The sequence below is a fragment of the Manis javanica genome, chromosome 12 (genome assembly GCF_040802235.1).
Source record: "Manis javanica isolate MJ-LG chromosome 12, MJ_LKY, whole genome shotgun sequence".
NCBI classification, from domain to species: Eukaryota; Metazoa; Chordata; class Mammalia; order Pholidota; family Manidae; genus Manis; species Manis javanica.
Window position 1 is genome coordinate 92,805,634 of NC_133167.1, and position 16,309 is coordinate 92,821,942.

General features: G+C 35.7%; 1 protein-coding gene across 3 annotated transcripts in view; it reads right to left on the reverse strand.

Moving 5' to 3' along the window:
* Positions 1-16,309, reverse strand: part of TNKS (tankyrase) — a 168,399-nt gene that overhangs the window by 18,726 nt on the left and 133,364 nt on the right. For all 3 annotated transcript variants that reach the window (XM_036997576.2, XM_036997568.2, XM_073219073.1), the window contains 6 exons: positions 14,891-15,056; positions 13,243-13,462; positions 12,847-12,956; positions 6,198-6,386; positions 4,140-4,377; positions 3,484-3,566 (listed from right to left, as the gene is read on the reverse strand). In XM_036997576.2, the coding sequence (XP_036853471.1) occupies positions 3,484-3,566; positions 4,140-4,377; positions 6,198-6,386; positions 12,847-12,956; positions 13,243-13,462; positions 14,891-15,056 (1,006 nt within the window). The remainder of the gene's footprint in view (positions 1-3,483; positions 3,567-4,139; positions 4,378-6,197; positions 6,387-12,846; positions 12,957-13,242; positions 13,463-14,890; positions 15,057-16,309) is intronic.

A 16,309-nucleotide genomic window follows, 5' to 3' on the forward strand; every position in this document is an offset into this window, starting at 1 on the left:
ACAGAAGAGGTGTCCTAGTCAGGAGGCTGTTCTAAAGTATTTAATTCATTGTAAGGGATGGAGGCACATGCTACCTAACATAGAACTTGGCAGAGTACATATGTCAAACAAGTCAAGTTAGTTAAGAAACTTCTCAGAGAATAACTGTGGAGACAGGAGATGAGGTTTTGATGCTCTAAAAGAAGTTCTCCTAAGACCAGAAAAAAAAATACAGTTGACCCTTGAACAACACAGGGGTTGGGGTGCTGACCCTCTGCACAGTTGCAAAGCTGGGTATAACTTTTTACTAATAGCCTACTGTTGACTGGAAGCCTTACTAAGACCATAACTAGCAAAGTAACACATATTTTGTATGTTATCTGTATTATAACTGTATTCATACAATAAAGTAAGCTAGAGAAAATAAAATTTTTTCAAATTCTCACAGATCTCCAAGAATTTTTCCAATATATTTATTGAAAAAAATCAATGTATAAGTGGACCTGAACAGTTTAGTTTAAACCCATGTTGTTCAAAGTTAGCTGTATATTCTCCACTCCACTGGGAGAGAAGCATCGATGAGTAGGGACAGAAGCAGTAAGATATTACATGTCAAAGCATCTAAGAGAACAATGACTCTGGCGTAAGCTGAATAGACATGAATTAAATGGGAATGTAGTAGACTGCCTCACCCCCTCCCTCACTACAAATATCTTGACCATCCTCACATATCACTAGCCCGATACAGAATGGTAATGGGAGAAAATTCCACGGGTAACTTATGAAAAGGGTTACAGAATTTATTATTCTATATAACTACAGGCTAGTCAAGTAACACTTGCAGTTAAAAAAAAAAGACTAATTTATCGTTTGACAAATGGGCTAGTAAAGTCAAACACAATTCAATACTAAGAAAGGTAATATGATTTGTCTGGAGGAAAGAAACTGTGCTAGGAAATATACATTAAATGGAATAATCAACATATTGATCAAAGAAAAGGATATAGAAATTATTCTGGCAAAAAAGAAAATCAATGGAACCATTTACGCAGAACAGGACTGCAGTGAAAAAAATAACAGTGAACCTGATGGAAGCAGAATAAGCTGTCAAAAGGACTGACTGTGAGACTGAACTATTAAACTACTAAAATCAATAAAATGAGAAAACCATGCCACAGGGCATCAGTCACTGAAAAAGAGAACATAGAAAGAGAAAAAAATAAAACATAAATTTATGAGGCAAAGTGACTTAAAGAATAGAAACTGAAGTCCTTTAAGAAACTTTCATTAGTTGGAGTTTTTTCTTTGAATTAGGGTCTTCGGTTTATTAAGCAAAATGTGTGAAATTTTAATTATTGTGGATATGATTTGGGAAGAAAGGAATATGGCTTTAGCAGAGGGTAATGCTTTTAAAACCTTTAACACCTTCAGGGAGACACATGGGGAAAAGATTTAACTGTTTAGGATATTCTTGTAAGAAAGGTCCAAACTAGAGGATGAATCAATGGTAGGCGAAGCTTAAAGGAAAAGGACATTATAGTAGTCTATCAAGTCGTTACCATCAGGCAGAGGACACAGCTGAAGCTTCATTAAAGTGTATTTTAAAAACTGGCACAGAAGCACAGTGTGACTGGGAATTACAACTATCTGGACATTTGAAGGTATTACTGTATTTTCAGGTAAGGGAAGTGACAGGTTAAATGCCTTACCCAATATTAAACAGCTAGTAAGAGGGAAAAAGTAATCAGAATCAAGGTCTTTTTTTAGTTCAGTGTTATTTCTACTCAATTGCTTGGTCATTAAGAGCATTAAACTACAATAAGTAATAGATTAAAAAAACAAGAAAGACATCTGAAAATCTTAACAGTTATAATTGATATGAAAAAGACCAAGTGTTTTTAATTCACTCCACATTGACTAATAAGTCTATGAAGAAACCAGAATGGGGCAAAGAGGCCAGTGAAGAATTTGGAAACTATGTCTATGTAAAGAATAATTGAAAAAAGGTATCTTTATCCTTTTTCCTACAAAATAGGAGAAACTTTGTAGGGGTGGGTGGTTGGAAGGTAAGTCCATGCTAAGCTGACCAGGTTTTAGAAATGTATGAAGGGCTGTATTATGTTACAGTGAGTCGAATGGTGGCCCTCAGAAACATATGTCCATGTTCTAATCCCCAAAACTTGTGAAGCACCTTATTTGAAAACCTTTTTAAAAAATTATCTTTGCATATGTAATTATGTGAAGCATCTGAGATGAGGAGATCACCTAGGATTATAAGGGTAAGCCTTAAATTCAATGCCAAGTGTCTATAAAAGGCACAACAGAAGAGAGGATATACAGAGAAGGTCAAGATGGAAGCAGAGACTGGAGGGATGTGGCCACAAGACAAAAGGGCCTAGAAGCCAACAAAGGCACGGAACAGATTCTCCCCTACAGCCTCTGTTTAGGCCTCCAGAACTGTCAGGGAATAAATTTCTGTTGTTTATTAAGCCACCAAGTTTGTGTTAACTTGTGGAAGCCCTATGAAATAAATACATATGTAAACTAGAGATATTTCTGTGCAAAACAGGGTAAATGTAAACATAAGATTTGTGAAATATACAAGAGAACATATTTGGGCATGCTTCAAAGTATAAGCATTTTAATTTATTTGCCCAAACTGAAACAAGTTATCTTCCCACATGCATGTTAAAAGGATAATTCCTACATTTGGGGGAGTGACTCAATAATCTCTAAAGATCTTCCCATTCTAAGAGTATATGTATAGCAATAACAGTCAGTACACACTCAGGAAGTTATTCAGTATTTAACACAGACCATAGCAATAAAATCATACACTAATAAATTCAAAACTCATTATTCCATATAAGAACTCATATATTTCATATAATGAAAATCGCAAGGATCTTAATTCGTAAATACCCTAATACATCTTTACAGACATTTATGATATATCTAAAAATAGAATGGATCTATAAGTGTCTCACCAAGTTTTGGTTCAATATTATTTTAGACTCCAACTTGACAATGGAAGCTTGACAAAGCGGCAATTTAAATAAGGTACACTTGTCCAAGAATTACTTTGCTTTCCTATTTAATGGACAAATGTTTTGTGAAGATTTTGCTAAGTTACTATAAAAATTTCTCATTGGTTTTAAGTGGAGACTAGTTACATCAGTTATTAAATGAGATAAGTTGCCAACACTTTTTGGAAACAAATAATGAAGGAGGATTTTGGAAACATTTTTTTGAGGTGGTTTTGTGGCCTGAATTTTGACATGTAATAAAACATAGAAAGCAAGATTGCTTAGAAAGATCTAACAATATAACAAAGATTCCCATCATCTGTTAGACAATTTGGGGAGAAATACAAAATACTAGATTTCCCTGTCTTCTTTAGAAATTTGTTGTGAGTTTTAAAATGATCATTAAGCAAAAAAGAAATGAGTGGCAATTAATGATTCTTAATATTTAATAAAAAGTCAACTATATACGAGAGCTTACCTGTTCTGTTTCAAAGATGTCCCGAAGGTGTTCAAGACCAAGGCTTTTTAGGAACTGGCTGATATTCATGTCAAGACCCGTAACTAAAACAGACATATTTTAAAGTTCTCAGAGAGAAGTTGACCTATCTAAAGGAAATAACAGTATTTATTTAAAGCTATGGCTCTCTGATACCTCTGGCTGTACAGATGATTTTACAGACTTTTCAAGTTATGTCTGGATTTGGTGGAGAAGTGAAGGCAGAGTTTATCTTTTTTTCATCAGGAGTATTTATGTATATAATTTTAACATGATAAGGCATAATCTAATGCCTTTAATGAAATATTTAAGTTGGATTTAAATCCAAACTTCCACCTATTCTTTCAGTTTTCATTCCTTAAATAAGTTTTTAAAAAAATGTAATTTCAGTAATACGACTCACTCAGTACTTCACTAAGATACTATAGTTGGAAGTTGACACACTGGAATACGTGTAAGAAGAACATAGATGCCAAAGAATTTATTCTATGAAGATGTATTTCTTATAAACTGTTGTGTATATGAAAACCTACAGACTGGATGTTTTCAAGTGAGGTGTCTAATAATCACCAATAGAATAAAGTGAATTTGTTCATTCAAAAGCCAAAAACCAAATAAACATTCACAAGTATACTCGCCTTCTCCTTCCTTCCTTTCTGCACCCGCTGCGCCATCCCCCGTGTTGGACGCTCCTCCTACCGCCAAATCCGCTAACGGGCCCGTGAGGTTATCTATGCTGCTCGCGGCGGACAGGCAGGATGGGGTGGATGCTGGTGAGATCAGAGAGGCACTCACTACAGTGGCCTGAGGCTTAAAACAGGTAGGTAAGGCCTCTGGAGGCATGGCATCTATCAGCAAAGCTCTGATATCATCAGCCTGAAAATAGTAACACAAAAACACAACAAGAATATTATGTTTTAAAATAGTTAAGCTTTTCACTGAGGACCAAGTACTTCGTGAAGATGTTCTGTAATGGATGCTCCATAATTCTCCATTGGGTTGATCATTATTCATCCCTCCTTCCCTCTCTAATCTGTACCTACCAAAGTCCCAGTAGTTTCAGAAGGTAGAATTGGAGAAACTATGCAATTTTTAAAAAAACATTTCCTCTTTTGAAGACCTAATGTACAGCTTGGCGACTCTAGTTAATAATACTCTATTATATGCTTAAAATTTGCTGACAGTTGATCTTAAGTGTTCTTGCCACACATATACGTACACACACAGAAAAGTTAACCATGAAAAAAAAACCCCAATAGCCTAAGAATGTGGACTATGTTTACACTGAATTAATTAGCATGAACAATTGTGTACGATGTACACAATTGTTCATACTAATGACACATGTATTTAAAAGATATGTAAGTTAATAAAGACCTGAATAGGGTTTTAAAAAATATTCATCTTTCATTTAAAGGAAGAGCACATGTCAGAGTGCTGGTTGTCAATCACTTCCTTCCAAGGAGTTTCCATATTTACCAAGTTTTGTTTCTGCTTAAACAGTTACAATAATTGTTCAGTTATTTAGTGTGCACTCAACAATTTAACATATAGTTAAAATCTGGTGAAATTTTGGCTAGCTTATTCATGAAGTGTACAGCTCATGAGGCCTAATGGAGCATGGAGAGATCACCTCCAAAGAACAGCCAGCCATTGATTCCTTCCTCTTGTACATGCATGCTGCTCCTCCCAGTAAAGAGGTGGCATCTGTTTCCCTTCCCTTGAATCTGGGTTGCCCTCTGTCTGAGTCACTGTGACCACAGAATGTGACAATTAGGAAGTGATGTTCCGAGGCTTTTAAGCCAGGCTGTTAAAGGGCTGGCGGCTTCTACTTCTTTTTTAGAATAAAGAAATAAAGAAGTTTGGGCTAGACGTCTGAGTGATGACACTTCACGGAGAGGCCCTGCAGGCTGAACAGCCATCCTGGACGTTGCCGCCTTAGCTGAGCTCCCAGCAGAGGTTGCCACAAAAACAGCAGCAGTGTCCTGCCAAAACCAGCCAGCCCACAGAACTGTGGGAAATAATTAATCATTGTATTATATTAAAGCCACTCACTTGGTTTTGGTTAAGCTACTGTTTTGAAATTGTGACTTAGACTAAACATATGAAAGAGACTGTGGCTTGAAAAAATATTTCTGATTAAAAAATTGTAAATTGTTGTGACCATATAACTCTCCAATTTCTAGAAAGTTCAGGGAAGATGATACTGTTTAATTTTGCAGTTGAATATTTAGCCACAGAAGTTTAATTCTGGGTTTTGAAAATACTTCTGTAGTATATCAATTTACTATTCTATTTTCAGAAGAATAATGTACTACCTATAAGTTAATTTTCTTCTGATTATCTTGCAGCCTCAAGTAAATTATTATGAACATCTGTTGCTCTAGAATATGCCAAATGTAGGTGTAAGATATTTTACTGAACATAATTCTCTGAGGATAAACTCTAAATGTGTTTTCCCGATTAATGTTTTCCCTCCAAGTTAAGTATGGCAAAAAGAATTAGTTAACTTTCTGCTTAGTTTGCCCTAAAAGATTTTAAATTACATAAAATATGCAAACTTAAAACAATTTCAGAAAGATATGTTCTTAGTCTAAGTGCAATTCACACCACTGAAGGCACCCTGCTGAGCCCTGGAATTTCCCATCATCTTGATGTTTAAAAGCAGTAAAAAATATTTTGAAAGGCTGACTTACTGTTGCCAGATCTAAAGGTGTCTGACCCTCTTGGTTCTTCATGGTTGGGTCTGCACCATGTGCCAGGAGTAGAGCACATAACTGTGTCCTTCCTTTTTGGGCTGCTTCATGAAGAGGGGTAAATGCCCACTTATCTGTTGCATTCACACATGTGTTATATTTTATCAATAATGCTGCTATGTCCACATGCTAAAGAAAAACAAAAGGATGCAAAGAGTGAAGAATGAGATTGCCTGGCAACGCTCATCAAGAACACTTGTTTTCATTTAACATTTCATTCTCTCTGTACCTCTATTCTCATCCTTAACAGAAATGTCTTCCATAAAAAAAGAATATTTATCCTACCCCTCTACCATCTTTTCTTGCTTCCTCCAAAATCTCAATTCCACAGTTATTCTTTAGCCCTTCAAGGGCACTTTTAAAATTTTTTATTCAGCCTTCTAACCTCAGGACTATCTTAAACATGAACACATAAAGTCAAACTGTTAGCTGACTCCAAGTCTCCTAATAATGGTCTAATCTGCCAAACTTTTCAAACAAGCATTCTACACCCACTGCTTCTCTTATCCGATCCACTTATTGAAACACCCATCTCAAAGATTCTCAATTTTCTTTCTTCAGCCCGTGGAAAGTAACATAACTTAACAAGACAACATTTTACAAAACTCAGTCTGCCATGGAGAGGAAAAGTCAGCAGCACACACATTCACTAATAACCAGGCATAAAGTGATGAGATCCTCAACTGTGGTCAGAGAAGAATGAAAAAGAAGAGCTGACTCTGAGAGATTTTGAAGGAAAAAAGACTGAATTTTAGAAAGTAAATTAGCCACAGAGGAAGAGAGAAAAGTCAAAGAGACTATCTTTTATTCTTTTTAATTTGGTCTAGAAGATTAGAAAACATAGGTGGGAGCATTAACAGAAGCTGAGTGGCGAAGTTTAAGTAGGAATGAAACTGTAAGATATGGTTCACTGGGTACATAGTTTTTAGGTAAAATATCAAAGTAATGATGCTCTATAAATGGTCTGACTCACAAGGGTGGAGCACGGATAAGAGGACATTGTTTACGTATACTCACTCACTTTCTCTTACCCACTCCCCACCAAGCACACCTTTGCTGGACACCTACCTAAGTGCCTGGCACTGGGGAAGGAGCTTTAGGGGGATTACAAAGTAGAATACTGAGCTGCCAGCTGTAGCTACTTGACAAATGAGCTCACTAAGTAAGGAACACAGAGAGATAATCACAAGGGGCATACAGCCTTGAGAACGACCATATTTGAGGAAGGAGAGCAGAAGGGCCCTCGGAAGAGACAAAGGAGCACTAGGAACTGTAGGAGAAACGGGAAGCAGCAGGGCTTTGAAGGTGAAAGACAAGGTAGGAGAGTTCAAAGAGAGCAGGGTCTTTATATAGCAAAAGGTTTCAGCTTCATCCCCAAAGTCCTTATAAAAATAAGTTCAGGACCATCAATTATACACAGGTAATAAGGATTCAATGACTAGATTTTTAGGAATAACAAAAATAATTTTCATCTTATAAAGACACTTCAGGATGCTAGTTTGGTTACCACTAAAGTATTTCTGAAATCCGTTTTGACTCCAGTATTTTATAATTTTGTGCAATTGATACATTTGTGTTCTTAATCGATATATTTCCTTGGAATAACTTGATCATTTTGAGAATTAACTCAGAAGCACATTATCTGTTGAGAACAGATTTCTAACTCAAGCTGTTGCCCAACTGCAATATACTAAGTTATTTGAAGCTGACTTTTGTGAGAATGGGAAGATGGGGAAGGAAAGATAAAGTACCCCAAGATGGGATTTGGGCATGTTTCTTCATATTTTCCTTAAGATGGCCTTTGCTGCCATGAAGACATTCACTTCAAAACGAACAGGCACTTTTTCTGAGGTAGTATTAAAGTTTTTTTTAATGTAATACAAATATTTGTTGATTTTAGAATTTCGGAAGACAAAGAGAAGAAAATTAATGAGGGAAATACAAATCAGACAACTTGTAAGGAAGCTTCAGATTTGCTCTGACAAAATATAATATAAATATAAAGACAAAAATATAAAAAAGGAATGTAACCCAACCAGGGCTCCTGAGAATAGGCTGTGTTTTCTGATCTTTTTGGATTATGAATGATATATCAGCATTATAGAATTTATTCTAACACAAAAGATACAAATAGTTACCATCTGTGGTACTGTCAAAATCGCTTAAAACAAAACAAGACCCAGTAATTTATCTACCTAATTCAAAGGATATATGCTGAAAAGGATGGCTGTTTTTGTCTCCCCTGTGAGATTACAGGGTGTTTTAACTATGTTTCTGACGATTAATTTTATTCTCTTCCTATATGTATTGGAAGAGTAATATAATTTGGTAGTCTTATTTGCATAGGCTTTCAAAAATACATAGTCCAAGGAAAACTGTGCGTGTATGTGTATGTAAAATGAATTGCACATATGATATGTACTATTAAATTTTTATTACTGAATTTATAGTTTATACTCGGTGAAACCAAAAACGTGCGTTAAATTTGCTGACAAGCATGTGAAAGAGCAATAAACAGGAAGGAATATATTACTACCAAGGAGAATAAAAAACAATCCTTAAATCTTTTTAAAATAGCTGCACCACTGGGGCAAAAAATAGTAAGTGAAATTTCAGGCTGACAAATGCACGGAGTAAACTACAGCTCAGTTCTATACAATACACGAGGGCAGGTATTAACCGGAGGGTCTAGGAAAGGAACTGAATGCTGCTGGAATGTTTCCAGGAGAAAGAGTCTGTTTAACATGGTTTCAGAATTCAGTTGCAACACAAAATGCTTTGTGACATATACAACATAAAAAAGGCCGCAAGGGCCTTAATTTCATTTTAGAAAGCTGGGAGTAGGGGGGAGAGAAATGTGCTTGGGCTCCAGTTAGAGGCATTTAATTGTACAACAATGTCATGAAATTCCCCCAGTGAATACAGTTTAGAGAAAGCATGTAAAATGAAAAAGCTGCGAGGAAACTCAGCAAATTGATTTACTCTTATGAGATAACAGAAAATTACATGCTTTGTGGTAAATATATATCAATGCTTATATTTACTCAGTAACAGGAAAATTAACTGTCTTGTGCAAATGTATATTAAAAAATATTATAAGGCATTACAATACAAAAACAACAGATAGGATAACACACATGACCATTAACAAAAACTCCCATAAAATCTTTTATTTAAGCTTCTAGAACTATGAGTTTGTTTCTCCATTTGGAAAAACAGGGGCAAGGCCCAAAGACCCACAGAGAACAAGCAGACTGAGCTCTTCAGAGGAAAAAAGGTAAGCATGCACCAAAGAACAACCACTAATAAATAAGAATGTAGGTGACTTTGGGCAATTTCATAGGTATCTCACATGATTATTTTATCCCCAGGCTGGTGGGATAAAATGGGATATTTTATCCCCAGGCTCTTAAAGATGGGATGAACCAGTTTGAGCAAACCTACTACTGGAGTCGATCTGTGTTTATTTCATACTGATGTTGAGCTCATCAACTGCCCAGATTATCCCCGTGGCTGTGAGAGGCAAGAGGACACATAGCCCTTATTCTAGTGGCTCAGAGTGAGGGCCGAAGGGAGCGAGTGGTCTTATAATCACAGTATTACCTTGGATTTTTACAGTGCCTTAGGACAGAGAATGCACTTCCACATGAATGGTCTCCTCTAATTACCACATGACCCTGTCAAGAAGGTCTGAGCATCCAAGTCTCATTAACGAGAGGACTGAAGATGAGAAGGAGTAAGGCACTTGCCGAAGACTACTGGGTGCTATGGGGAAGACCAAAGACTAGATGACCGATGCTGAGATCCCAAAGTCAGCTCTTTCCATCACACCACACCTGCCTGCAGGGTCTTGCTAGACTGAAATACAAGAGTTGTTTCCTGACAAGTTGAAAATGGCGCAGTATGGTATTTAAAGAGAGAATCCCTTTAGGTAGAGATCACTGGGTAACACTATACCGTAACCTACTCTACAAAGAACTTCATTTTTAATATAGAAACCTCGATTCCACAGGAAGTGCTGCAAAAATCTCTTCCACAAAACCACTACTTGAGAGCAGTGCATCGTATATCCATGCAGTCCGGTCAGTTGAAGCAGCACAGGGATGAAACCAATATAACCAGTGTCTCGCCGCCTAGCGGAGAAATGTGAACCAGGGCCCTAAGATTTCATTAAACTATCCAGCCAAGGCTCATGTGTAATGTAAATAAAAGGGTACTTTCAAAATATACAGAGATTCATTTATCTAAAAGGTAATAAAAATACAATTATATCTGCCTTTTTAGTTAAAGGAAGACAAAGTAGCTTTTACAAGTTTTTTTATTGTGGTTAACATTGGCCCTTATTTTAATACTGGTACTGACTGAGACTGAGATAAATAGTAACCTGATACAGTTGCTGATAATAGATTATACGGCATACAAGGATTTTAGTGACCAAAAAAATCTACCTGCACAATGAGGTAAAAATACCTACTACAGACACATTATCCAGCTCATTAGCACTTCCTCAGAAGGATGGGATGAACCAGTTTGAGCAAACCTCTATCAAATGCCCTCTACACAGCCTGAAGAATTTTCTGCCCACTTTCACCTCAGTTAGTTACCTTCATTCACAAAGAGCTTAGCAGTAAGGATGTGACAACAAATAAGGTAACATAAAAAGAGAGAAGGAAACAGAAAACATTCATGATTTTCTCACTTGGAGCTAGGAGAGGAGAGCAGGGGTTGTGCAGAATGGTGCAACAGGCCTATGAAAATGGAGCAGTGGGCCCCTGGTCAGGAGACTGACTGTATTACGCCTCCCTTCAGCTCATGGCAAAGACAGCTTCAAGGGAACATGAAATAAGACAAGGTCGACCTGAACTCCACATTACTACTTAGCCACAAAAGAGAACCACTAGACATTTTATTTCTCTTGCACTGGTCACCAAATGACATACATGCATTGTAAGTAACATGTCAACACTGTTCCCATCGGGAGAATGGGCTAAAGAGTAAAATACTTACTTTATAAATTAAACTTTACTTCCTTTACCCTCTGTGACAACCACTAAGACTGTGAAAGGAAAAGCCAGATGGGACAGAACTTTTCCACATAAACAATGTATGGGATATATTGAAAAACACATATATCCATATAGTCTACAAAGTTGTTAGCATAAGTTTTATGAGATCAGGTCAAGAACTGTAATTCTATTGCCCACACCTAACCTTACTCATTATTAGATTTATAGAGAAGTTAAAAGACTGACAGAAGTTGTACCAAGCCTTTCAGCTTTATAAACTCTTAATGGCAGCTTAGCAAAGGACTTGGTGAAATGCAATATGGAGAGAAGGATCATGCTAAGAAGTGAACATTCATCTCTAAATTATATGTATTTATAGTTATAACTTAAAGGTAAAAGGATTATGTGTAATATATATATGTAGTATGTTGGCAGTAAATATTTTGTAGGCTGGAGTTTCAGCAGAAATGTATGTCATTCAGTGAAACTGAGACTCTTATATGAAGAAAGGTTAAAAGAAAATTCTAACACCTATAATAAAAGATTAATCATCTTTGGAAAGATAACTTTAGATACTGAGTTTCAAGAGGATTTCAGTAGTCATACATTTATTAAACCTGTTAACTTTCAATTACATTATGTCACACTTGGAAGTTTAATTTTCTTTTCTGTTTGTCTAACTTAAAACTGGTTATTTACTTTCCTTACAAATATTTCCTTCACATTTGTCATTTCCCTGAAATACGGTCTTTGCAGAGGGGCAAAAGAAGAGGAGGGTATTCTCATTATGAAGGGCAAGGGAGAAGAGAGTAAGAGAACAGAGAAATCACGTGATTAGCTGTTCCGTACACCTTGCCAGGCCTTTTGCAAACCCAGAAACTGTCCTCATCCCTAGTGATTCCAACTATGAAAACCTGGCATGTACAGTCTGGCATCTTGTATTTTTACAGTCCAAGAGGCATTAAGTGGATGAACAGACAAGCACATGAGCACACCCATTATTCCTATTCATTAGGCCTGAAGTGGGCCTTGGTGACTTCCAGGCAGTCAGTTCCAACAAATGTCACCAAGGCTCTGCAATACATCCTGTTCCTCTTCCTGCATCAGCAGATAGTTACAGTTAGAGGGCCTTGACAGAAGGACTCTGGGCCTTCACTGTGGGGTCTGAGCTAGTTATCCAAATCATATATACTAAGAGCTCACTTACTTGGATATTTTGATAAACATAAACACGCATGGTTTCCGTTCCTATTACGGAGCTTCCTGGCTTTTAAATAGTTTCTAAAATTTACCTGAGATAGAGTTAAGATTTATTATCTATAGCAATAAATATTAACTGAGAAGCTCTTACATATGTATTATTGTGCTACGTAATGGGAAGACACCAAAAAGCTGTAAAAAGCGTGGTTCTTGGCCAAGATAGTTAAGCTGAAGTGGGAAGAATAGAAACTCTGAACAGTAAGATTAAAACTGTGCTAAATTGTGCGATTGGTTAGATATCTACTTACTTCATGCACACTATGTGTTTAATAAAGTAGCAAATGTCGGTGAAGTTTTCTAGACTTAAACTTTAGCATGCTCACCCCATAGGATGCTGCATTATGGAGAGGAATTAAACCACCTTTGTCTTGGGCATTAACATCTGCTCCGTGTTCTAGAAGATACTCAGCTACTTCCAAGTTATTGTAGCCCGCTATTAGAGTGAAAAAAGGCAAACATGTCAGCTTTAAAGAAAAAAAAATGTGTGTATAAATAATAATGACTGGAAATTGTTAGTTTTAATACTTTCTGCTTTAAAAGCTAATGCAATTATCACATGATTAAGAGCCTTTACAATAAGAAATTATATAAAATTTTCTCAGTATACTTAGCATTTTGCTAAGTAAGAAGCACTCTTCATGCTCAGCATTTCTTTCATTTTCTGGTAATCTGGTATCCAAGAAAGGAGCGTGGGCCTTGGAAGTGCTGGTGACACTAACCTGCCAGGTGCAGAGGGGTGGAGTTTCTGCCCTGCGTGTCTCTGCAGTTGATATTCTCTGGGGTACAGAGCTTCTGCACTCTTGCCAGGCAGCCCTTCTTGGCAGCATCCAACAGGGCAGCATCTCCTCTCAGTAAGTCCTGAATATCTGTGTCTCCTTCTTTTACCAAATCTAAAGGTGTATTTCCATCTCTGTTCTTTTTAGTTGGATCTGCTCCATGCTACAAAAAAAGCAAAAACACCCCCAAGAGGGTTTGTATTTTCTGTAATATCTTTCCAAAGGTTGGTTTAACTTCACCTCCATTCATCCAAGGAAAGATATCTATTCTTATATGCATTTTGAAAAACAGAGGCAATATCCTGTTTTATTTTGCAAATATCCTACTTAAAATTTGGATCAGCTTACTAACTACCTCTCAACCAAACCCCCAACTATCAGGATAGATGGTGATGGTTCAGTGGGAAAGGTTTTGAGTGTACATTTTACTTTTCCTATTGTGTATTTTCTCAGGCTCCAATCTGTCTTTGGAAACCTTTTTTTTCTTTTAAGAATGGCCCAGATGTTCATTCTGACCAGATTTCAATTACATAAAGATATTCAGTATACATCATGAAAAACAAGTGATAGGATGAAGACACACAGGTGGAAAAATACTTACTTCTAATAGCAATCAATAAGAAAAAACTTTAGTCATTTAATCAATATTTTCATTTTAAGTCCTAACACCTACCATGAAATTAGATGAAATGTATTAACAATTAATGTAATGAAGTACATTAAAGTCAAGAATCTTTACCAAAGGCCTCACATAGACTGCTACTGGCCCTCTGGAGAAATCTGGAATAAACCAAGCTGGACAATGAATTCACAGTGACCTGGAAGTTATTTCTTACCAACCAGTAATAATAAAGACGAGTATCAACTATAGTGTTATTCTCAAAACTCATAAGGATGTAAATACCATAAAACTGGTGGGAAAAGAATTTTATTTATATTTTCAGGTTGAATGAATGGAAGAAGGAAGGAACTACATAAATACATGTCCAGTCATTTTTCACACCCTTTAATTTAAAAAGAACACAAAATTATTAAGTTAGTTTCATATAACTACTAGTTTCTACTATATAATGTATATCCCCCCAAATTTATACGAATAACTTTTTTTAGAGATTACCTTATAGCTTAATAAAAACCTAATATTGAAATAAAGTTTTTACAAGACATATATGTTTAAATAATGTTTAATAATGAGGAATGAGTTTGTTAACAATAATAAAATGGCCAGCAAGGAAAAAAAAATCAGACTTGATAGAAAAACTTGTTTCTCCTTGTACAAATGTTGTCTGAAGTTAATACTGTGTTAGTTAGATAAGCAATGCAAATTAATTCAACTCTTTCCAAAACCAAAACCTACCCTGATGAACTGTGATGAACTGAACTTAATCAAATCAATTCAGAAAGGCACTTCAGACACTACTCAAAGCTATGTAAGTACACCACACTTAAACATCCCCCTAAAATAGAAAATGGAAGCCGTCTCTATAGCACTTATCACAGTTAACAGAATAATTTACTTTGATGTGATTTTATGTAGCAACAAAAAATAAATATAATTATTTTATATTTTATAATTTTTAAAATTACATACTTTTAAAAGGAGCTTGCAGATTTCATATTTTCCTTTAGCTGCTGCTTCATGTAGAGGGGTGAATTTCCATAAGTCCGCCACATTGACAGAAGCCCCATGCCTTACTAAAAGCTCAGCTACTTCATAGTGTCCATATGAACAAGCGTTATGAAGGGGCACCAAGCCACTAAACAAAAGAAAATCATCTTAAAGACATATAACAGATCTTTGCATTAAAATGATATTTGACTTCCCCTGGTTTCTTGGTGTTGGATATAAATTCTGCAGCAATCCTTAACCTTAGAATACATATAGATATACCCATAGAAAAAGGTTTCATTCCAAGACATTTAATTCAAACTTCATCCTGGCAATGTAAAGGGCAAGACTATAAAGTGATTTCAAGAATAATTAAACAAAATAATCTGTTTTTATAATTTCTCAGGTTTCCTTCCATTTGGTTTTCCTAATGAAAACTGTACACTTACTTAGAAAATATAAAATATACAATGCAATTTAACTAATTTATTGAAGCAAGTTCTACCTTTGGCTTTCGGATTTTATTTTGAAACTCCTAATAATTCAGTAGTGGTTTTTGTGCATAGGTTCAAATATTCAGGTGCCATGCAATGAAAACTCACAATCCAAGTGATATTGAGGAAAAGAGCAATGTCAATTATAAGTTCTAAATCTGATGAGAAAATCTAGCTGCCTCAACTTATGTACAAACTGTTCTGAGATAACTCTTAGTTCTTATTAGAAGGTAGCCGGCATTCTCAAAGGACAAAAAGATGAACCCATAAAAAAAAGATGCATCAAAAGGATAAGTTTAATTGCACTTAAGGCATGGCAGAAACAAGGTATCAAGTATCTTTTTATTCTGAGAGATCGGTGCTTTTTTTCTAATGTTCTGAGCTCAAAAATACTAAGCACTAACATGGGCAAATGTTGGTGGCTCTCAATGCACTATAAGCTTTTCAAAGGGCTAGTGATATCACTATTGAATATTCATGTCTGATGTGTGCCTTTTAAAAGATAAATAAATCCATAATGGCTAACTGAAGTTTAAGTTGTATGTTAAATCAACAGTACATTTGCTTATTTATATTCTGACATGGTAAGAAATTAACTCAGAATATGGAAACTCCTTTCAATTAAAACTTCCTTCTTACATTTCTAAATATTTTGCATGGTTGCTTTAAACTCTTGTCTAGATAAATTAAAATAATTTAGTGAACTAATAAAAACATAGATTATCTGAATTAGTAAAAATAGAATATTTCTATTACAACTGTTGACTTTGCAAGAGGTTTCTTCTTTTTGAAAGAGATTATACATTTTTAATGGCAAAAAAAGAGATGAATAATATATTCAAGCTATACAAGCACATTTATACAATGCAATGAAGTATTATATACAAGCATTAAACAGATGAGATGA